The sequence below is a fragment of the Microtus oregoni genome, unplaced genomic scaffold (genome assembly GCF_018167655.1).
Source record: "Microtus oregoni isolate MIOR12 unplaced genomic scaffold, Mior012 000019F_ref0000042, whole genome shotgun sequence".
Taxonomy (NCBI): Eukaryota; Metazoa; Chordata; class Mammalia; order Rodentia; family Cricetidae; genus Microtus; species Microtus oregoni.
In genome coordinates this window covers 13588973-13614060 of record NW_024543078.1, presented here as the reverse complement: position 1 = coordinate 13614060, position 25088 = coordinate 13588973, and the positions used below count along the sequence as shown (strand labels likewise).

The window sequence follows — 25088 nt, the reverse complement described above, 5'->3', positions numbered from 1 at the left end:
ACAGTTATGTTGCTGCAATGTGGTGTCAGGTAGGCAAGTCATTCAAGACTCTCCTAACAAACGTAGATTAGTCTGCTTTATTTTAAACACAAGCGGTTGAGCTTCCACATGCAAATGTGCATAAGCATGATTAGATGTGCTCTTAAGACAGGGATCTAATGACATAATCTGCTAAGACTGCTGTCCCTTCAAGAAACTTTAAAAGTCAGTGAAATTGCCTATTACCTGACAGTCACAATATGAGTTGTTATGCTTTGCAATAGTCTCTCCACCATGAAGATTGAAACCTCTGGACCTGTGAGCCAAAATAAATAATTCCCAGCTTTAATCTGTTACCTAGATATTTTTGTGAAAGATATAGTAAGGTAATTGATATAGGTAGGAAACAAACTTTGAAGAATGCCTGGTATAAAAGTGGAAATGAGTGAAATAAACGGAGCTGTCATCCAGTAGTAAAGTGCAGAGTCACTGCTGATTGTGTGACGATTCGTTCCCATTGCTAAGTGTAGCACCTCACCTCCCTACAGTACACCGAAAGGCTTTTAATATGCTTCAAGGTAGAAAGAATCACTACATTTTGTAACCTTCAAAGTACCTCAAAAATCTCAGACACCAGTGAGTCTAGAGACCACAAATGTTTCGATTGCACAACGAATCAGTAAAAATTATGTCAATGTAGTATCTCAGAGAGTTCACATTATTTTATCTATATGTAATAGTGTATTGTTGAGCAAAAACAATTTGTACAATTAGATAAATATATAAGACTGAAAGTAAGCTAAAAAGGACGTTCTTTAAATAAATTAATTAAAAAAATTTTCATCGTAAGGCCAGGCATTACGGTACATGCTTTTAATCCCAACACCTGGGAGGCAGAGCCAGGAGGCTCTCTGTGAGTACAACGCCAGTCTAGTCTATAGTTATAGGGCTGCCAGGCTAGATAACAGAGAAAGCCTGTCTCAAATTTCTTCATTGTATATATTATTGTACACAGTGTGATGTTCCACAGGAAATTCTCCATAAAGCATATAACGTAGTTGAGGATATCGTCCTCCAAGTGCTCTGCTCTGCCTTCACTGCTCCAGTCAGTCCTCAGGGTCATCTATGGAGCTTTTCTTCTACATTCATGTATGTACAAACATTTTAGATATCTCTATAAAATCTAGGTACCAACAACTTTATGGGGGCACACTTAAATTTGTTTAATAGTATTATCTCCAAGTGAATCACGTTTTTCAGTAAATGCTATCTTTATTCTTGTTATGGCCGAATGAAATTCCACTGCATGCATGTACCTCATTTCTTATATCCAGTCCTTTGTTGTTGAACATAGGGGCGGTTCCTATAACCTAATTATTGCAAATAGTGCTGCAACTGACATACAAGTTTCTCTATGGTAAGATGACTTGAAGCCATGCAGGTCATACAAACAGCATACTTGGGATATGTATGTAGTGAATATAGTACCAGTTTTTTGAGGACCCTCCATAATGATACACATATTGGCAAAAACAACTGACATTCCCACCAGCAGTATATACAACCTACATTTGTCCACGTTTCCCATCGTTTGCTGTTATGATGACATCATACTAACAGGTGTGATGGTGTTGGAAATCTCCACTCCAGTCTCACTTCCCATTCCAAACCCCACCCTCAAGACAGGGTTTCTCTGTAGCTTTGGAGCCTGTCCTGGAGCTAGCTCTTGTAGACCAGGCTGGCCTCGAACTCACAGAGATCTGCCTGCCTCTGCTGGAATTAAAGGTGTGTACCACCACCGCCTGACTCCCCCACCCTTCTTAGAAAGCCCACCACTGGCAGCTCCACGGCCCCCCTCGAGGCTGCTTAAAGACCATGCCTATAGGGTATTTAAGGTTTTCATTTGGGAGCTGCAATGTGATTTCTTCTTAACCCTGAGATCACCCAGGGGTGCTTTGTTCATTAAACCTGGATTTTAATTTGGCCTGATCTGACCCATTGCATCAGCAGAGAAACCCACTGCCGGGATTCAAAAATACCTATCGTCTGGTGCTGGGCCTGGATACCCTAATCACGTGGATATGGGAAGCCACTCTCGCTCTTACAATGCTCCCTCCCAAACTGGTCAGCTTTTGGCCCAATAAACTGCCCATTCCAAGTCACTGTTTAGAGTTCCAAGACCCCTCCCAATCTTCAGGGTACCCTGCCAAGATGTGGCTGTACAGGGGCAACCCTAACCCACTTCTGAAGCAAGGCTTGTCTTTGTTCTGTGGGACCTTTGGTTAGGAGATGTTCTATGCAAAGACACCTCACCTCCCCTCGCCACTTGACCTCAAGCTATCTAGGAGGATGTCCTGCCATGATCTTTGGTCTCTGGCACAGCCTTTGAAGTGGGCAGCACCAAGTCTAAATCTATTTCCCCAACTGCTGCAAAATTTATCCAAAGTTACTCAGTATTTGGGATCTGTACTTCCTCCCTACCCATACCCCACTCTGCTTCTGCCTGCTCTCTCACCGGGTGTCTTGTTCTTCCATGTGCTACAATGTGGAACAAGTCAGCTGCATTCTCCACATGGTTCTTGTCTTCCCCTGCTCCTGCTACCACCACTGACACCGTGGCATGACAGACTGTGGCTGTTCCTCTGTCCCATCCGGCTTTCCACTCCGTACATAGGAGGCATACATTCATTTGCCTTGGGGAAGGGGACAGCATGCCACATTGGTCTTCTGATGCCTCCCATTGTTGCTATGCTTAGCAAGCTGGAGCCGGTGTAATGTGGGGAATGCAATGGGTGTTGTCATCCTTCCCTCCAACTGGGAGCATCCTCCCTGCCTACTCCTTTAATTCTTATGGTTTCTTATACTGCGAGTTCTGATCTTATGATGGAGGAAGGTCATTGGTTAATTATAATAAAGAAACTGCTTGGCCCTCATAGGTTAGAACATAGGTGGGTGGAGTAAACAGAACAGAATGCTGGGAGGAAGAGGAAGTGAGGTAAGATGCCTCAGACAGACACCATGCAGCTCATCGCCAGGGCAGACGCGATGAAGCAAGCCCCCAGGTCAGACATGCTGAATCTTTCCTGGTAAGTACACCTAGTGGTGCTACACAGAATATTAGAAATGGGTTAGATCTATATTTAAGAGCTAGCCAATAAGAGGCTGGAACTAATGGGCCAAGCAGTGTTTAAAAGAATACAGTTTGTGTGTTGTTATTTCGGGTAAAGCTAGCCGGTGGCAGGAGCTGGGTGGCGGAATGCAGCCCGCAGCTCCCTTTAACAATCTTAGGATTTTTAAGTTGATCATCTGACATGGCTTCCCATGGAAAGTTATGTCCGTCTTTCTGTTAAAACATTCTGTCTACTTTGTATGGATAGACAGCACTCTGTGCCTATGTATTTTCTTGTGGATAAATACATGTGGCCACTGAATGCTTGTTTCTGACTGGTTTTAAATGCCTGGGTTTACATGTTCCATGTGTCTTGGTAACAGCTCAGCTGTTGCTATTACAACCAGCTGCCTGGGTTCAAAATTTGCCTCTGGGTTTTTCTGGCCCTGAATCTGATGTGATGACAGAGAAAGTTATTCTGTAAGTGAAATGAAAACTTGTGATTGCAAACTGGAGTTGTTCTGGGAAATAACACATGGTCGGCCACCATTTTAACTAAGTACACCACATGGGCAGTCACCACTTTGACTAAGGCTGAAACAGAGGGAGGTCACATGACTATATCACCTCTTAAATAAAATTGACCATATGGAGTGGTCCACCAAGGAGACATTAGATCTCTAATATGATAAAAAAAAAACAAGGATTATGAAAGACAGATTTCTAAACAATGCTGGTTTACTGAGGAATCAAAGTTGCACCTCCATGCATTCAAACACTAAACTGTTTACAACGTTAAAACTTGTTTTTTGCCTTCCAAAGATTATGAATATAATCTATGTCCCAGGACCACAGCTGAACATCAGAGACTGAGATATTCCTATTTATGATGTAGCAATATGATGACCTAAACAGTCTGACAATAGGTTTTTTCCTCCTTTTCTAAGGTCTATTCGGGGTGACAAAGACCAATTTAAAAACAACATCTAACTTTCTTTCTTTTTCCAACATTGGTAAACTGTAGCTAATCTGGTAAATCACTAAGACATACAAGTTAACCATCAATTACCTCATAACAGATCAACTTCTTTGGTATGCTCAGATATAGCAGGTGAAATTTATCCCTTCTGATAGTGTTTGATGACTAAGCTACTGACAGATTTACCAGTTTAACATCTCTCCCCCTGACTCCCCAAGGCTACAACCACTTTGGGAGCTCATAATCCATTAGTTAAATTTCCTGTTAAAAACACAGACAAGTTTGCCTCATTCACAGGCTTCATAATACAGAAAATAAATAGGTCTAGGTGTAACTTCCGAGGTTGAGTTCTAGCACCGCAGTTTTGACTGCTACTGCATAGAAGCTTTCTCAGCATTACTGTATCATCTTCAGTCACATATGGCAAAACTCTGCCGAGATGCTAACTCATCCCCCTCTGAAGAGATTAGCATTGGAGAGGGCAAGGAAGCCTGCAGGCAGGTTCAACTCTGTTCATCCTCTCATGCTCCTCAGCCTCCCTCCTTCTTCCTCCACTTGCTCAACCTCTTTTCTTCAGTAAATTTCCTCTGTTTATCTTCTAGGTATAGACTTAAAGGTATGTTTCACTGGGCTGAAAGCAAGCACTAGGAAAAATGTCCATGCCTCTTAACCCAAAGCCACAGACTTTTTCTATGACACCAAGTTGTAAATCTGTTCCAGTTGTCTTACAGGTTCCTGGCCAAAGAATCCTGCTATCAAGGAATCTAGCCTGGTGGATCAATCTCTAGACAGGCCCACTCCTCCTGCCAGACTTATGCCAAGGCCAACCCACAGGGGAGCCTACAGATAATGCCAGTCCCTGCACCTGTTCTGAAGACACCAATGACATGCCTACTAGTAGGATGACTTCGCCCACATGTCCACTCATTATAAGCTCCATTATCTCTTAACTCTTAGTGATACCTTTATAGGAGGGATGGAGGCAACCCCCACCTCCAGGGAAACAGCTCTGTGATGGCTCAGGTACTCCTGAAGCACATTATCTCCCAATTTGATGTGCCATCTCCCCAAACTCCTGGGACATTAGTGCTAGTACCACCTCTCCAGGTTGAAACAGGAACCTATCCGGGATAAATGGTCTGGCCAACTGGAACCGGACCCTCCAGTTTTTCAAAATGTCCCAATGAGCGGTATATCTGCTCTTTTGCATCTGGCTCATAACCCTTGCCTCCTCTGTACAACCAGAGCACATCTGTTTCATTCTCTCTGACAGGCATCACTCTTCCTATGGCTAGTCCTGTCCACAGGGCCGATGTTAATAATCTATTTTTTCTCCTAGCAACCTCTCTTATTCACTTCTTCAAGAAATAGACCCCTGAGGTCTCCAGGATGGCAGTTGACCAAATGCTTCTTCACCCACCTCCCACCAAGCATGAGTCCACTGACTTTGGACTCCCGTCCCCATACTGTTCTATGCCAGCAGGAAATAGATAGACTTGAAACGGTACCCAAAGGTTGAGATGTTGGAACTCTCCACTCTGTTCTCACTAAGCCTGCCATAGGCAGCTCCTCTCCTGGAGCTACTCAAAGACCTTGCTTACAGGGTATGTAAGGCCCCCTCCTTGGAAGCAGCAGTGTGATTTCTCTCCTACTTCCGCCACCCCCCAAGAAACACCCAAAAGTTGCTTTGCTCATTAAACCTAGACTTTTAATTTGACCTGATCTGACGTATTGTATCGGCAGAGAAACTCATTACCAGAGATTTAAAAATACTTACCAATGGGGTTTCAATGCAGTTTTAGTTCACACTTCTCTAATGGCTGGAGAGGTGAACATTTTCACAGGTTTACTGGCCATTTCAAACTTTGTGAACTGTTTGTTCATTGGCCCATTTGCTAACTGGGTTAATCTCTTGCTTATTTTTTGTTGCTGGTTTTATTGGGGGGTGTTTTAGTATATTCTAAAAAAGATCAGCAATTTCTCTCCCATTCTGAAGTGAAGAAACCTTCACTCGACATTTTCTTTACACGTGTATTTAATTTCATGAAGGTGACTTGTGAACTGTTAGCATTATTTTCTGATAAACTGGAGTACTAGCCAGAAAGTTCCTACCTCTTGTCTGTATCTTGAAGTATTTCCCCTACTTTTTCTTCTAACAGTTTCACAGAGTTTCGCGTCTTCAAATTAGGTCTTTGTTTTATTTACAAATAGGAATCTCAAATCATTCTGCTACAGTTGGGTACAAGATCCATTTGTTAAAAGGCTGTCTTTTCCAATATGTTGTTGGCATCTTTGGCAAAAACAAGATGGTTGTAGCTGTGCGGGTTTATATCTGGTTGCTTTAGCCTGTTCCTGAGGTGATCTGAATAAGAATACCCTTCACAGGCTCATATATTTGAATGCTTCATCATTAGGCAGTGGAACTACTTGAAGGATTAGGAGAATTGCTTTGTTTTCGGCCCACTACACCCCTCCATACAGAAGGAATTTACTCACTATGAGACTACGTTTCAAAATCTCCCCCACTGCTTCCAAAGCTCAAAGACAAGCAGAATAGCAAAATTCCTTTTTAAAGGCACTAAAGCCCCCTCACCCTAATCTTCCATAAATGCTATTCACTGGATCATCTATCTGAGACACCCAGCTGACCTTCAAATCCACCATCAATTTCCCCTTATTTGAGCCTGGTGATACTGTCCGGGTCAAGCAGGTAGCCAAGGGACACCGAAAGACACTTGGAAAGGACCTATATAGTGATACTCTCCACTCCTAGATGTGTAGCATTGCACCATGGATACACATCCAGGTCAAGGAAGTGGAAGCCACAGCTATTGTCACCAAATGGACTGTATCCTGGACTATGAGTCCATTAAAATTAAGGTTTCATCGGGGCCCTGGTCCCTTACACTTCATGCCCCTCTAGTTCCTAAGTCTTGTGTTTTTCACTATGGGTATCATTGCAGGGTCACAGTCTAACCCTCATCATCCTCAGCTGTGAATCTGAGAACGAAGGAAGGCAGGTACAGGGAAAATGTCTTAGAGTTCTGTTGCTGTTAAGAGATGCCATTACTACAGCAACCTCCCCCCCCCCCAAAAAAAAAAACATTTACTTGGGGCCTTGCTTACTGTTTCAGAGATGCAGTCCATTTTCATCAAGCAGGGAGCATAGTGACATGCAGACAGGCATGGTGCTAGAGTGTATCAGAGTTTCACATCCAGATCTACAGGCAGTAGGCAGAGAGAGACAGTGGGTCTGTCTTGGGCTTCTGAAAAAAATCCAAAGCCCAAGCCCAGTGGCATGCTTCCAACAAGGCCACACCTAATCCAACAAGACTGCACCTCCTAATCCCTGTCAAACAGCACCACTCCCTCATGACCAAGCATTCAAATCTATGAGTCTATGGGGGCAATTCTTATTCAAACCACCACAGGAGATGATTGTTAATAAGGCTATCAACCAGCAACCGATATTGTATCTTGACCTTTGCTCACTGATGACCACTTTTCTATACTTGTCAGATGGTTAAGATGAACAAAACAAATGACAGCTCATGCTGCCAAGGATGTGGAATAAGCAGAACATTGCTGGTGGGAGTGCAAACATGTATAGCCACTATGGAAATCAGCAGCAGCACCTTAAGATCTACCTATTCCAATCTTGAGAACAGACTCAAAGGATGTTTCTTCCTACCGTTGAAATACTTGCCCAACCATGATCAGTGCTGTTTGTCTTAGTTAGGGTTTTCTATTGCTCTGAAGAAATACCATGACCATAGCAAGTCTTATAAAGAAAATATTTAACGAGGGTGGATTGCTTCCAGTTTCATAGAATCAGTCCATTATCGTCATGATGGCAGGCATAGTGGTGTGTAGGCAGACATGGTGCTGGAGCTGAGAGTGCTAATCTTTCTGCTTGTTGAAGAAACACATCTAAAATGGAAGGGGGTAAGTTGTCCTGAACTATTCAGTTCATTAATTCACTGCCCCAAGGCAGTGCATGCTATTCCACTGGCTCACTGGCTCCCCCAGACCACCCACCCATGCTGTGGTGACTCCCATGCAGAGGCCATGACCCGAGAAAACCTCAAAGAAAAGAAGGAAAGGAGACAGAGATAATCAGTATTAGGCTCCAATTACTTAGTCTCCATGCCTGACTACCTTACTGTCAGCATTTGTATGGACGTTGCCTCGTATTCTGAGCAAGCTAATGATCAGATCCTACATCCTCGACTACAAGGCCAACTAAACTACTGGTCCTTAGGACAAACTATGATCCCCTAGAACAGCATGAGTCAATGATTTGTCTCATGTCCATAGAACCAGTAGGAAATGTGACAGATCAAGACAGTTCCTCCATCTTCTGCTCTTGCTGAGGTCATTTTAGGCTCACCTAGAATTTGATCTCCTTCATGGAGAATCCATGGAAAATTACCCAGCTCTATTCTAGCAACCCAAGGTCAAGATGGCTCAGGTAATTTAGCTTCTGTTAATCTGCTTGCCTGTGCAAACCTTCCCCTGCTTCTGCTGAACAAGATAAGATAGAAGGATGTTGTTTTTCCCTTTAAAAGCTCCTTGCTCTAAATGCTCAGGGATATGCTTAGGTCTGGAATACCTGAGTGTAGTCCAAGCCAGCTGGAATAAAGACTTTCAATTGGCTATAAACTACATCCGTATGGTCATCGCAGGTGGGATTCCCATAACACTACCTGAGAGCTGGGATTTGAGACATACACCACACCACGTCCAGCTCAAGCACTCTATATGTTCTTTCTTTCTTTCTTTCTTTCTTTTTTTTTTTGACACAGATTTTCTCTGTGTAGCCCTGGCTGCGCTGGAACTCACACTGTAGACTAGGCTGTCCTCAAACTCAGAGATCCACCTGTCTCTTCCTTCTGAGTGCTGGGATTAATGATGTATGACAGCACCACATAGAATATATGAAATTTCTGAAGGTAATTAACAAGCTTTTCAATTCATAAAATTAACAATGGTTGCCTTCATCACATTATAAAGTAACTAAAGGTCTCTTATATAGGTATTAACCTGTCTGTTGTTTTTAAAACTGCATCACTATGTGGAAACAGGCTGGCCTCACAATATAGCTCAAGCTAGCCTTGAACTAGTGGTCTTCTTGTCTCAGCTTTCTGAATGCAGAGATTAAAGGTATGAGCCACTATACCAGGCCTTGGAATCTAATATATTACCACCCAGATAACAATAATAGCTCAATGGTTGTGACAATCAAAACTTGTTTTCAAATAGGGGCCAAAATCCAGACACACCGTTGAAACACCACTACGGTGAATGAGATGAACAGGAAACAACTGCCAGGCTCTGAGTCACTCTCTGGGAAAATATTGTTCTCCAAGCTCTTAGACCTACTGAAACCTAGGAAACAGGAAGACCACAAGGACTTGAAAGTAAAATGACACGTTCAGGGTGAGACTCTCTGATCCAGACACACCCGCCGTGTGGTGAGGCCTTCAGAAGTAACCTGAACATAGTTTCAGATGCACAGTCATAGTTTCCTGTTTGGCATATGCACATCTCTTTTGATTTTTCTCTGTTCCCAAATCCACTGTCACACAAGAATAGATATTTATTTTTGGATGATGCAAATACACAATTAGTAAAAGAATATGCAAATACCAACATTGTGGATTCCATGCAGGGGAACATTCCCACATCATCATTAAAGAAATTCTAAACTGGAAGGCTTGGAGACTCCAAACAGAAAACTATGCATCAACAGAAACATTCTCACAGTCTCAGTACACCTAGATTCAGGAGCATATTTTCCTCTGTCGGCTTTAGATTAAAAAAAGTTTACTGAAATGGAATTTTCCAAGAAACTAGAAGACATTTATATATATAGGTTCATTTGTCAAAGACCTATTCAAACTCCGTTTTTGGAGATTCATTTTATGCAAAAATAGACATGAAACAATTCTCATAACTTAAAACATATAACCATACAACATATGGTCTGACTCGGCTTCTTTCTCCCAGCATTCTGTTTGGTCTACTCTGCCTACCTAATTTTCTGTCCTATTAAAGGCCAAGGCGGTTTTTTTATTAACCAATAGACATATGACCCTCCTCCATCACCACCCTGGGCTATATAGGAAGATCCTCTCTAAAAAAGCAACAACAAAACAATCAGTTCCCAGAATTTCAACCCGGCTCACAGTGATGTGAGATTCCCCTTATAAACTGTGAATACCACTGGCTAATAGAGAAACTGCTTTGAACCTGTTGCAGGGCAGATCACAGGTAGGCAGGAAAAACTAGGCTGAATGCTGGGAGAAAGAAGGTGGAGTCAGTGAGAAGCCACATGGCCCCACTGGAGACAGACACCAGAACTTCACCACAGCCTCGTGGCGATACACAGATTAATGGAAATGGGTTAAATTAAGATATAAAAGTTAGCTAATAAGAAGCTAGAGCTAATGGGTAAAGCAGTAATTTAACTAATAAAGTTTCTGTGTGGTTATTTCATGGCTGGGCTTCTGGGCAGCCAGGAAACAAACAAGCGGCCTCCAACTACATCACAGGGTATACTAACAGTAGAGATAGTGTAAATAAAATGTTAGTATTTCCCTTCAGAGATGATAGCATATTATAAACCCAAATTTTTAAAGAAAATTAAGTTCAGCATTCTTTTGAATGTAAACTAAATGTTTTGCTTATATAACTGTATGAAAACAAAAGGATATTACTGAGTAAAAACTGTCAACTGACCACTCTCTATTAGATCAATAGGTTAAACTTATGAAGAGACACAATTCTTAAGAGAAAATTACTGTCCTTTCCCCACCCTTTCTACGTGTAGAGAAATGCAAATTCTTCCTAATTTACTATATGTTCTATAACAAATCCACAAAAAAATTCAATGTAGCAAGAAAACCAAGAGAAGGAAAAGTAGTGTATTTAAACCTATACTTTCTTACCCATATGTTGCTGAAGAGCCCAAGAAGAGTTTGCACGAGCAGAGATCATCTTTTCAACAGGTGGTGGAAGTCTCTTCCAATTAGAAAATTCCAAAGTAAAAATAAGGACATCATCGCTGACTGAGTTAACCCTGTACGAACAGCATGTTAACAGGCCATCAACAGCAAAATATTAACATATTTAGGGCTAGTACTAAAAGCAAATATCACATTCCTTTTATACAAGAACTTGATGAGGGGACTCCTAGGAGAGAGGGCTGGAGAAAACAAGCTCCAATAGGAGCAGAAGGAAAGAGCAAATCCAGTCCTGGGACACTGCCAGACCAGAGTTGAGCCAATGAACTGATTCAGAGTCTGCGATCTCCACCAGAACTGGAGTGGGACTGAACCAGTTACCTAAGACAGAAAAAACAAGCTACACCAAGAAGCAGAAGCCAGGAGCAGACACAGTCCCAGGACATGGGGGGATCAGGACATAGCCAGCGACCAGATGCAGACTCAACAATCTCCACCACAACAGGCCCAACTCCACGCCAGGGACTTCGGCAGGAGGATATTCAGACCAAGATGTACAGAAACAGATCAAAGCCTGCAGCCTAAGCCAAAGTAGGCCTGAAACAGCAAACTCCAAGGGAGCAGAGCCAAGCACAGGAGCACTGAGCTACCTCCAGGAACAGGAGTAACCAACAGGGAAACTAGAACTGTGACACTGACTGTACCACGAGGAACAACCATCTGAACTTGGGATTCACTGGCACCTAGAAGATTATTCAACAGAATCTCAAACAGCCCAACCACACCTATTAGAGGAAAAGATGAGTAGAAAAGAAGATCACATGCTACACCACAAAGAGCAACGCAATACCAGTAAATGGACTTAACAGACATCTATAGAATATTCCATCCAAACAGAAAAGAATATACCTTCTTCTCAGCACCTCATGGAACCTTCTCAAAAATTGACCACATACTTGGTAACAAAACAAACCACCAAAATACAAAAAAAAAAAAAAATGGAATATCCCAACGTACCTTATCAGATCACCATGGTTTAAAACTAGAAGTCAACAGCAATACTAATTCCAGAAAACCCACAAGCACACGGAAAGTAAACAATGCTCACCTGAATCATCAATGGGTCAAGGAAGAAATAAAGGGGGAAATTAAAGACTTCCTAAAATTCAATGAAAAATGACCACATAACATACCCAAATTTATAGGACACAATGAAAGCAGTGTTAAGAAGCAAGTTCATAGCACTAAATGCCTACATAAAGAATCTGAAAAAATCCCACACTACTGAATTAACAAAACATTTGAAAACTTTAGAACAAAAAGAAGCAAACTCACTTAAAAAAACTAGATGGCAGGAAATAAAGTGAGAGTTGAAATCAACAAGAGAAACAAAGAAAACAATACAAAGAATCAATGAGACAAAGAGCTGGTTCTTCAAGAAAATCAACAAAATAGACAAACCTTTATCCAAACTAAGCAAAAAGCAGAGAGAGAATATCCAAATTAACAAAATCAGAAATGAAAAGGGGAACATAACAACAGACATGGAGGAAATACAGAGGATCATCAGGTCATATTTTGAAAACCTATATTCCACAAAATTGGAAAACTTAAAGGAAATGGACAACTTTCTGGATAAATATCATTTACCAAAATTAAATCAAGACCATATAAGCAAATTAAACAGACCTATAACTCCTGAAGAAATAGGAACAGCCATCAAAAGTCTCCCAACCAAAAAAAGACTAGGACCAGATGGTTTCAGCTCAGAATTCTACAAGACTTTCAAGGAAGAACTAAGACCAATACTCCTCAAATTATTCCACACAATAGAAACAAAGGGAACACTGCCAAACTCTTTTTATGAGGCTACAATAACCCTGATACCCAAATCACAGAAAGAGAATACTAAGAAAGAAAATTACAGACCAATCTCACTCATAAACATTGATGCAAAAATACTAAATGAGTGGGTGCACCCCTCGTGGTCCCGACTTCTTTGCTCATGTTCTCCCTCCTTCTGCTCCTCATTGGGACCTTGGGAGCTCAGTCCAGTGCTCCAGTGTGGATCTCTGTCTCTATCTCCATCCATCACCAGATGAAGGTTCTATGATGATATGCAAGATATTCGTCATTATTGCTCTAGGATAGGGTCATCTCAGGTTCCCTATCCTCAGCTGCCCCAGGAACTAACTGGGGACCTCGGCTTGGGCACCTAGGAGCCCCTCTAGGGTCAGGTCTATTGCCAACCCTAAAGTGGCTCCCTTAACTAAGAATTGTGGTTCCGTGCTCCCCTGTCCAACCTTCCTTTATCCCAATCCTCCTGTTTCCCAAAGGCCCCCCCTCCTTCCCTTCTAACTTTTCTCTCCCCATCTCCCCTTACCCACATCCCATCCCACCCCCAACCCACCCCCAAGATCCCAATTTTCTCCCCGGCAATTTTGTCTACTTCCCTTAGCCAAGAGGATAACTATATGTTTTTCCTTGGGTTCACCTTCTTACTTAGCATCCTTAGATTCACCTATTGTAGACTCTGTGACCCTTATTTATGGCTAGAAACCAATTATGAGTGAGTACATCCCATGTTCATCTTTTTGGCTCTAGGATACCTCACTCAGGATAGTGTTTTCTATTTCCATCCATTTGCATGCAAAATTCGAGAAGTCATTGTTTTTTACCGCAGCGTAGTACTCTAATGTGTATATATTCCATACTTTCTTCATCCATTCTTCCGTTGAAGGGCATCTAGGTTGTTTCCAGCTTCTGGCTATTACAAATAATACTGCTATGAACATAGTTGAACAAATGCTTTTGTCATATGATAGGGCATCTCTTGGGTATATTCCCAAGAGTGGTATTGCTGGGTCCACGGGTAGGTTGATCCCGAATTTCCTGAGAAACCGAAACACTGACTTCCACAGTGGTTGCACAAGATTGCATTCCCACCAGCAATGGATGAGGGTACCCCTTCCTCCACAGCCTCTCCAGCAAAGGCTATCCTTGGTGTTTTTGACTTTAGCCATTCTGACAGGTGTAAGATGATATCTCAAAGTTGTTTTGATTTGAATTTCCCTGATTGCTAAGGAAGTTGAGCACGACCTTAAGTGTCTTTTGGCCATTTGAACTTCTTCTGTTGAGAATTCTCTGTTCAGTTCAGTGCCCCATTTTTTAATTGGGTTAATTAGCATTTTAAAGTCTAGTTTCTATTGGACTGTGACTGAAAAAGCATGAGATAAAACTGGACTCTCTGAACATGGCGAACAATGAGGGCTGATGAGAAGCAAAGGACAATGGCACGGGGTTTTGATCCTGCTTAATGTGCTGGCTTGGTGGGAGCCTAGCCAGTTTGGATGTTCACCTTCCTAGATATGGACAGAGGGGGAAGGACCTAGGACTTACCACAGGGCAGAAAACCCTGACTGCTCTTTGGACTGGAGAGGGAGGGGGAAAGAAGTGGGGGGAGGGGGAGAAGGGTGGGAGGAGGGGGAGAAGTGCAGGAGGAGGGGGAGGGAAATGGGAGGCTGGGAGGAGGTGGAAACTTGTTTTTTTCTTTTTCTCCTTTTCTCAATAAAAAAAAAATCCCAGCACTTGGGAGGCAGAGGCAGGCGGATCTCTGTGAGTTCGAGACCAGCCTGGTCTACAAGAGCTAGTTCCAGGACAGGCTCCAAAACCACAGAGAAACCCTGTCTCGAAAAACCAAAAAAAAAATACTAAATGAAATAACGGCAAATCGAACCCAAGAACACATCAGAACCATCATCCACCATGACCAAGTTGACTTCATCCCACAGATGCAGGAATGGTTCAACATATAAAAATCTGTCAACCTAATCCACCACATAAACAAGCTGAAAAATAAAAACCACATGATCATCTCATTAGATGTCAAAAAAGCATTTGACAAAATACAACATCCCTTCATGATAAACGTCTTGGAGAGAGCAGGGATACAAGAAACATACCTAAACATAATTGAGGTAATATACAGCAAGCCAACAGCCAACATCAAACTAAATGGAGAGAAACTCCCAGCGATTCCACTGAAATCAGTAACAAGACCAGGCTGTTCACTCTCTCCTTATCTATTCAATATAGTTCTTGAGGTCCTAGCTAGAGCAATAAGGCACCAAAAGGAGATCAAGGGGATACAAATTGGAAAAGAAGAAGTCAAACGCTCACTGTTTGCTGATGATATGATAGTTTACATAAGTGATCCCAAAAATTCTACCAAGGAAATTCTAAAACTCATAAACACTTTTAGCAATGTAGCAGGATACAAGATTAACTAAAAAAAAAAAATCAGTACACCTCCTGTACACAGATGATAAAAGGGCTGGGAAGAAATCAGAGAATCAACACCCTTCACAATAGCCACAAATAGCATAAAATATCTCAGAGTAACTCTAACTAAACAAGTGGAAGACTTGTATGACAAGAACTTTCAATCTTTGAAGAAAAAAGTTGAAGAAAACACTGGAAAGTGGAAAGATCTCCCATGCTCTTGGGTAGGTAGAATTAACATGGGGAAAATGGCAATCTTACCAAAAGCAATCTACAGATTCAACGCAATGCCCAGCAAAATTCTTCAAAGATGTCAAAAGAATGGTACTCATCTTCATTTGGAAAAGCAAAAGACCCAGGATAGCCAAAACAATCCTATGTAATAAAAGAACTTCTGGAGGCATAAAAATCCCTGACTTCAAACTCTACTACTGATCTACAGTACTGAAAAAAGCCTGGTATTGGCATAAGAACAGACAAGAGGACCAATGGAACCAAAGAGAAGACCTGGATATTATTCCACACATCTTCGAACACCTGATCTTTGATAAAGAAGCAAAAAATATCAAATGGAAAAAAGAAAGCATATTTAACAAGTGGTGCTGGCATAACTGGATATCAACATGAAAATAGACCCATATCTATCACCATGCACAAAACTCAAATGCAAATGGATCAAAGACTTCAACATAATGCCAGCCACACTGAACCTATAGAAGAAAAAGTGGAAAGTACACTTGAACACATTGGCACAGGGAACCACTTCCTAAATAGAACCCCAACAGCACAGACACTGAGAAAAACAATTAATAAATGGGACATCCTGAAACTGAAAAGCTTCTGTAAAGCAAAGGACATGGTCAACAAGACAAAACGGCAGCCTACAGAATGGGAAAAGATCACTAACCCCACATCAGAAAGAGGTCTGATCTCCAAAATATACAAAGAATTCAAGAAATTGGTCATCAAAAGATCACATAATCCAATAAAAAATAGAGTACAGACTTAAACAGGGAACTTTCAACAGAGGAATCTAAAATGGTTTAAGGAAATTTTCAAAATCCTTAGTCCTCAGAGAAATGAAAATCAAAACAACTCTGAGATTCCATCTTTCACCTATAAGAATGGCCAAGATCAAAAACACTGATGACAACTTATGCTGGAGAGGTTGTGGGGTAAAGGGAACACTCCTGCATTGCTGGTGGGAATGCAAGCTGGTACAGCCCCTTTAGATGTCAGTGTGGCGAATTCTCAGAAAATTAGGAAACAACCTTCCCCAAGACGCAGTAGTACCACCTTTGGGTATATATCCAAAGGATGCGCAATCCTTCCACAAGAACATGTGCTCAACTATGTTCATAGCAGCTTTGTTTGTCATAGCCAGAACCTGGATACAACTAAATGCCCCTCGATCGAAGAATGAATAAGAAAAATGTGGTACATTTACACAATGGAATATTACACAGCAGAAAAAAATAACGACAGCTTGAATTTTGTAGGAAAATGGATGGAGCTAGAAAACATTATTTTGAGTGAGGTAACCCAGCACAGAAAGACAATTACCATACATACTCATTCATAGGTGGTTTTTAAACATAAAGCAAAGAAAGCTAGTCTACAAAGCACAATCCCAGAGAATTTAGACAAGAATGCAGACACTAAGAGAGACTTACATAGATATAATCTACATGGGAAGTAGAAAATAGAAAAAGAAAAGATCTCCTGAGTAAATTGGAACATGGGGACTTTAAGGGAGGATTGAAGGCAGGGATGGGAGCAGAGAAAAATGTAGAGCTCAATAAGTAGCAATAAAAAAAAGAAATAACAACAAAAAAAACTGTGCTAAACAGCAGAAGACAAATACAGTCCTGATGCCCTTGCCCTCGACAACCATGAAAGACCCTGAGTATGTTCTCTGACATTTTTTAAATCAATAACTCAAGTAAAATTTTATCCTTCTCAAAGATCTCTGATTCAGTTTGACAGCTGAGAGGTTTCGTCAGTTTAAAAGGACAACCTCACCAAACAAATTTCAGTATAACTCCTTACTATGCTCTAAGTAGAGGTTTTTTTTTTTTTGGTTTTTCATACAAATGCAAGTTATTAAGGTGTGTACTTGCAAGTTATAAAGATCTTAGGACAAATGCAAGTTATCACATCTCTCCTGTTGTCATTCATAGTCTTAATACTATCCATAAAATGCTGATAAGCAACAAAAAAGAATTTAATGATGAGGATGAACAAAAACAAGACCACAGAAAGTATTCATAAAACTAGGGCCAGTTCAATAGGCATTAATAATCTAGGGTACTCCTAGAAATGGACTAGACTCTGGGCGCAGTTCTCTAAGGGGCCTCACGAGGCATCTCTACCCTCATGAAGAGCAGGCACTTTCTTCCCCATTGGAAAAAGCACCAGTGTCTTGGGTGAGCTTCCCATTACCTCCTCCCACTAAGCTCTCTTGCCAAATGTAGTTCTGCCATCCCTATAGGCACAGAAACATATAAAAGGATACAGCTCAAATATTTCCATTCACCACTAAGCTGAATATATAGGAATGATAGCTCCCCAGTGCTCCAGCCCCAACCCCCATTGCATTCCCAGGAGTGTACAGCTCTTCTAAGAACTTTCCTCATTAAAGATTCAGTCCTAAAGGGTGATCCAACATTCAGCTTTAAGAAAAGAAGTATCAGTTCCACACTAATAGTTTCTCTTCTCTTCTTCTTTCGAAACACAGGATTCCCTACCAGTTTGACAACAAGAACCTTCCGCAAGTGTTAGAGATATTTGAAAACTAAGGAATAGAACAATAATTCAAAGTAAGTTCCAATTTCTAAAACACCTCCACTACTTAAATGTCAAAATTCTTTAAGCCCTAGATATCTTAAATAATGCGTAATTATTTCTGCAGACTTTATAGAAATAACATTCAAGAAGAGAATAAACACACTTTTAAAAGTCTACAATATAGGCTGGGAGGTGGTGGTGCACACCTTTAATCCCAGCACTCGGGAAGTAGAAGAAGGCACATCTCTGAGTTTGTGGCCAGTCTGGTCTACAAAGAGAGTTCCAGGACAGGCTCCAAAGCTATACAGAGAAACCCTGTCTCGGAAAAACAAAACAAACAAGCAAAAGTCTACAATATATTAAATACTGATTATTAATAGAACATGAAAACTTCAGTATTGTATCTTCCAGGAGTTTTCACATCATTACACTCATGAAATTCAGTGAATCCTATATAAGTCTCAACTAAGACAGCCTCATGCCCTTCGAAGAAAAACAGGTCTACTGCATTACTGTTAGGTCTCAACCCAGACAGGTCTAACCTAGATGCCTATTTAACATATCAAAGCAGACTGTCTGCCAGTCTCTCAGTATTGCAGTCACCTGTTAAAGAGACATCCTGCCTGGTATAGCACTCCACATACCCTAAACTTTCCAGCCCTGTGACAGGGTTGTCTCTTCCTCTAGTTTCTCTTCACCATATAACTCAGCTATTTTTGTTACGCTGACCTCTTGGCTCCTGGTTTCCCCCTCTTTCTACTTCTCCCTCCCACTTCCCCACACTTAAATGGCTCAGTTTAGTCAGCTGGTCATGCCCAGTATGGAGTCTCACAGATAACTGTACCTGGGCCTCTGCTCTCCCTTCTATCTCCTTATTAGACCCTCAATTCCTTAGGAGCAGTCATGTCCTCCTTTTATTTCCTTTTATTCAATTAATACAAAATAAATTCTTTTCAAGTTCAATTTCTGCAGACATCCAATAGGGAGCAACTGAAGAGAGGACAAAAACAGGAGACTAACAGTAAAGTTCCTCAGAAAGCACACTGAGAAAAGGAGGGGGTGGACAGAGGGAACCCTCGTGTCCTCAGACCTCCTCACACACATGTGCACTAATTAATACACCCCACACAAACACAAACAAACAAGGTAAAGAAACAAAATAATACTACAAACTCGTCTCAAAAGAACTTGTTTTCTGTATTTGAAAGTATACATGAAATGACTGAATAGAGTATAAAAATTGCTTTCCAATTTAAAAAACTCATGTGTATCTGTGTATGATAATTTGGGGGAGTTGGATCTCTCCTGTCATGTGGGTCCCAATCATCAGGCTTGTAGGCAAAGGCTGAGACACCTCCCTTAATTCTTAGATACACAAACATATAAGAAAAAAACTGAAAACAGCACAGTTGCCTTGAAAAAAAACTTTTTAATTCCCAGTTTCAGTAAAATGAAGACTTATCAATCTGAACACACTGAACCTGATAGAAGAGAAAGTGGGAAGTACCCTACAACATATGGGCACAGGCGATCGCTTCCTAGGTATAACCCCAGCAGCACAGACATTAAGGGCAACATTGAATAAATGGGACCTACTGAAACTGAGAAGCTTCTGTAAAGCAAAGGACACTGTCACTAAGACAAAAAGGCAACCCCATGACTGGGAGAAGATCTTCACCAACGCCACAACAGACAAAGGTCTGATCTCCAAAATATACAAAGAACTCAAGAAACTAGACTTTAAAATGCTAATTAACCCAATTAAAAAATGGGGCACCGATCTGAACAGAGAATTCTCAACAGAAGAAGTTCAAATGGCCAAAAGACACTTAAGGTCATGCTCAACCTCCTTAGCGATCAGGGAAATGCAAATCAAAACAACTTTGAGATATCATCTTACACCTGTCAGATTGGCTAAAATCAAAAACACCAATGATAGCCTCTGCTGGAGAGGCTGTGGAGGAAAGGGTACCCTCATCCATTGCTGGTGGGAATGCAATCTTGTGCAACCACTTTGGAAAGCAGTGTGGCGGTTTCTCAGGAAATTCGGGATCAACCTACCCCTGGACCCAGCAATACCACTCTTGGGAATATACCCAAGAGATGCCCGAGCATATGACAAGGACATTTGTTCAACTATGTTCAGAGCAGCACTATTTGTAATAGCCAGAACCTGGAAACAACCTAGATGTCCTTCAATGGAAGAATGGATGAAGAAAGTGTGGAATATATACACATTAGAGTACTACGCTGCAGTAAAAAACAATGACTTCTCAAATTTTGCATGCAAATGTATGGAAATAGAAATACTATCCTGAGTGAGGTAACCCAGACCCAAAAAGATGAACATGGGATGTACTCACTCATAATTGGGTTCTAGCCATAAATAAAGGTCAGTGAGTCTATAATTTGATATCCTAAAGAAGCTAGATAAGGTGAACCCAAAGAAAAACATATAGCTATCCTCCTGGGTATGGGAAGTAGACAAGATTGCCAGGCAAAAAATCGGGATCTTGGGGGTGGGGTGGGAGGAGGGTAAGGGGAGAGGGGGAGAGAAAAGTGAGAAGGGTAGGATGGGGAGAACTTGGGGAAACAGGATGATTGAGATAAAAGAAGGTTGGACGGGGAGCAGGGAAGCACATATTTTAATTAAGGGAGCCATCTTAGGGTTGGCAAGAGACTTGGACCTAGAGGGGCTCCCAGGTGCCCAAGGCGAGGTCCCCAGTTAGTTCCCTGGGCAGCTGAGGATAGGGAACCTGAAATGATCCTATCCTATAGCCATACTGATGAATATCTTGCATATCACCATAGAACCTTCATCTGGCGATGGATGGAGATAGAGACAGAGACCCACCCTGGAGCACCGGACTGAGCTCCCAAGGTCCCAATGAGGAGCAGAAGGAGGGAGAACATGAGCAAAGAAGTCAGGACCACAAGGGGTGCACCCAACCACGGAGACAGTGGGGCTGATCTATTGGGAGCTCACCAAGGCCAGCTGGACTGGGACTGAAAAAGCATGGGATAAAACCGGACTCTCTGAATATGGCGGACAATGAGGGCTGCTGAGAAGTCAAGGACAATGGTACTGGGTTGTGATCCTACTTCATGTTTTGGCTTTATGGGAGCCTAGCCAGTTTGGATGTTCACCTTCCTAGACCAGGATGGAGGGGGGAGGACTTTGGACTTTCCAGAGGGCAGGGAACCCTGACTGCTCTTCAGACTGGAGAGGGAGGGAGAGAGGAGTAGGGGGAGGGGGATAGGAGTGGGAGGAGGGGGAGAGGAGTGGGGGAAGGGGAGGGGGAGAGAAGGGGGAGGCTGGGAGGAGGCGGAATTTTTTTTTTCAATAAAAAAATAAATAAATAAATAAAAAATGACAAAACTTACTCCAACACTCTCCTTGGCATGTGAGAATTAAAACAAAGGTGACTTGAATCTGGTTCTGACCTTAATATGCTTTAGGTCTCACTAGACCGCACACAAAGTCATTTTTATAGTTATCTGAGCACACATAGAAGTAAATCTGTGCACAGCTTTAGTTAATGCAGTGGTGAGTGTATCTCACAATACTGACAATGCCACTGAAACTGCATCTGTATTGCCTCCACTGACCACTGCATTCTACAGTGCAGCTGTGGGATCCTAAGTCAGGAACAGTCCAACAGCAGACTGTGCAGCTGGCATTCACTTTCTACTCTTCTGCCACTAAAATATGGAGGGAGGGACCTATTTTGCATTCATTATTGGGAAGTATTTCTACTCCATAGATTACAATGCAAAAGGCAATTAATTACTCAGATACATTTTTAAGAGTGCTTAAGTCAAGCAACAGACTTACATGTGCTATTAATAAACAACAAAATCTGTTTTGATATATCAGAATCTTTACAGAAAATTTTTCTCTTGCAATAGTTCTTTGAATATAAACTTGATGCAAGAAGGGAAAACATTTATCATATTCAGTATAAAAACTGGCTTTACCATTTCAATGAAAGATTAGTGAATAAAATTTGAGTACATTAAGAATTTTCATATCTGCCAGGTGGTGGTGATGCGTGCCTTTAATCCCAGCCCTTGGGGGGCAGAGACAGGTGGATCTCTGTGAGTTCGAGGCCAGTCTGGTCTACAGATTGAGTTCCATGACTGGCTCCATAGATACTGAGAAACCCTGTCAGGAAAAACAAAAGTAAGCAAATAAATAAACAAACAAATAAAAGAAATTCATTTCCAAAGTGAAAGTTTCCACTGTACTTCTTTCTAATAAATATAAAGTAGTAAAATATATGAACTGGCATTTTTCAATTAAGAAAGCTAAACTAAATAATTAAATAATTAGATTGTTTATTGAGTTCTTAACATTTTCCCATTTCAACAAATCGAATAAATAGAGTACACACCCAAGAATTTATTGCCACAAAAATCTTAGCTACTTATACATGGGGAAAAGGATAGTATATTTTGTAGAACCTTGAGACTACATTCAATATTTCATACTCTCTAGTTGGCCAGAGAACAAAAGATAACAGGCAAATTTTACTCCTTTTTCTTTCAAAGGTTTTCCTAATTTAGGAGTAAGAAGGAACAAGAAAAGTTGTCATAAATTCCCATTTGGGAATAGATGGAAGCTTCTGACCTTAAGTCACAGAACTATTTCATTCCCGTGGATGTGTGAAGTAGTTAAAGAAAAATGGTCAAGAACAGAGATTTGAGACACACACAGGACACCCTGGAAACTCTAGGATGTGAAGGTTGAAATGACTGGGCTATTCAGATGGAGTCACTTAATGGTTTTAGGTGAAGAACATGAAGAAAGTGGCTGAGGAAAAAGTGGACGTCCTGGAGACAGGCACCACCTGAGTTCAGGATAAAGGGGAACTGACTCTCAGAGCTGTCCACGCTACCCATTGTGTTCTGTGAGATTTAAAGCAGTCAGGAGATTCCTAGAACAGTGAGGGGCATCTGCTGCCAGCTAGCCCCAGAGGAGTGCTAGTGGGAGATCCAGGGAGATTCAGTGGCATTTACATAACTTTGCTAATTACTAGATATAACTGGCACTCAAAGTATTTTCTACCTCACTAAAATGCTTTTGGGGAAGGTGAGTACTTATGACAAACATATGCAAATTTCTTAATTGGAGATATCTCGATGAATTTTTAGTAATTTTTATATTTCACTCAATTACTTTAAAATAGAGTTTAGTACAAATTAATACAGAATAATGAAGGGAATAGCAACCATGTGCATTTGACAGGTAACAATGAATTTTTAATAATCTGTTGATAGTACAATCAGAGATTCAATCTGTTATTAGCAAAGTGGGATCAGAAGGTTTTCCTCACTTTCAATGACTTTTCTCCCCAAACCACCAACTAGGGAGCAGTTTCTCTTCACTAGCACATGGTCAGAAAGAGATTGTCAGAGAGCAATCTCTTTCTGACCATGTGCTAGTTGTTCTAAGCACAAAACCTGATGAGCATTCCACAATTCCAGGTAGTGATAATGAGAAAGTGAGATACTATCACATAAAGGCTCCTTTTTCACATAATGAGAAGCCATGGCTAGAAAGTAGAGCCCAAAGAAATGCAAACTCTTCTTACAAATAGGGAATGTTCTTCAGAGACCGGGCTCAGCAGGTTAAAGAGCCTATTGTCAAACCCAATGACTTCAGTTCAATTCCTGAAACTAACTCTTGCAAGGCTGAAAGATGTTTCACTACAACTCTACAAAACAACATGTTCTCTATTCAGCTGGAGACTTTGGTTCTATTTTTCTCAATTGACTTATCAGGCTAAGAGTTTTTTTTCACAAGTTATATAGATTATCCCAGACAACTTTTGCTAAGGCTGTAGGTGGGTAGAAATAATCCTGACACCACAGAATCCTGATTCACCATCCATACAATCTCTTATGAACAACTAACCTGAGAAACAATGAGAACTAAGTAAGATATAGCTTCAGATACTTTGAAAAACAGAATGTGGTGAGGGAGACAAATTTCAGAAGACAAGCTGCTATAGGGTAGAACTATTCTGTCACAGACGTATTAAGAGAGGCATAAGAAAGTTAAGCATGGTAGCACTGTCTAAAATCACAGCACTCGGAAAGTTGACATAGGAGGACCACAAAGTCAAGAATAGTCCAGGCTACTAAGACACTTGTCTCCAGAATAAAAAGAGGGGTACAATGAGTAGTCAAGAGTAGAAGAAATGTCCCCCAGGAAAGCACCCTGGAAGCTATACCTCTCCTAATTATTTGCAGTCACTTCTTACAGAATTTTGTGCTTAAGATCAATTTCCATTGTTTGTAGCCCTCAATTCTGTCACCCCAGCATAGCTATAGCAGTCAATACTCTCACACAGCAAGCTACGGCAGTACCCAGGCAACCGCGCGCACACACACACATGCACACATACACCACTACCCTCCTCCTAGGGCAGAGATCTCAAGACCTGATGGCATGTTTGAGGCAGACTCACTACCAATGGGGAAGGACCACTAGAAAGATTTCTTACCAAGAGCTGCTGCACAGCAGCGTCAATGGGTCAAATCCAGCAAGCAGGAGATGTGGCAGCCACTCTTTATATTTTGTTTGTGCTTTAACTGCATAACTTATAAATTCAGTTGTATGATTCCAAGGAGCCAATAGGCAAACTTTCTTCAAAAAGCAGCAAAACATTGAAAACATTTCATACTTCAGGCAGTATGCCAAGTGAAGTTCATTTAACTGGGCTCCATACTTCAATAGAATATTCACAATTCCAGAGAAGTCACAGCTTCACCGAAAAGTAAAATGAAATAGGAACAAAGAAGTTTAAAAGTTAGACTTCTATACAACAAATAGTTCCTAAGAAGTTGTTAATAGTAGTTACAACTGTGAACAAGAATGATAGTTGGACACCCAGTGGCTTCTTCATGCAATGAGTTGAAATGAGGTCATGAGAAAGAAAACGTTTATATCTCAATCACGACGCACTATTATGCTGTCAACTAT

General features: G+C 41.3%; 1 protein-coding gene across 6 annotated transcripts in view; it reads right to left on the bottom strand.

The window, feature by feature from the left end:
• The window catches only part of Asb3 (ankyrin repeat and SOCS box containing 3), a 145093-nt gene that overhangs the window by 55741 nt on the left and 64264 nt on the right, over positions 1-25088 (bottom strand). For 3 of the 6 annotated variants that reach the window (XM_041668858.1, XM_041668860.1, XM_041668857.1), the window contains exons 8-9: positions 24610-24870; positions 11018-11148 (exon numbers count right to left, since the gene is read on the bottom strand). In XM_041668858.1, coding sequence (XP_041524792.1) covers positions 11018-11148; positions 24610-24870 — 392 coding nt within the window. Of the gene's footprint in view, positions 1-225; positions 296-11017; positions 11149-24609; positions 24871-25088 lie in introns of all 6 variants that reach the window. The other 3 variants (XM_041668859.1, XM_041668861.1, XM_041668862.1) reach the window with 3 other exon arrangements.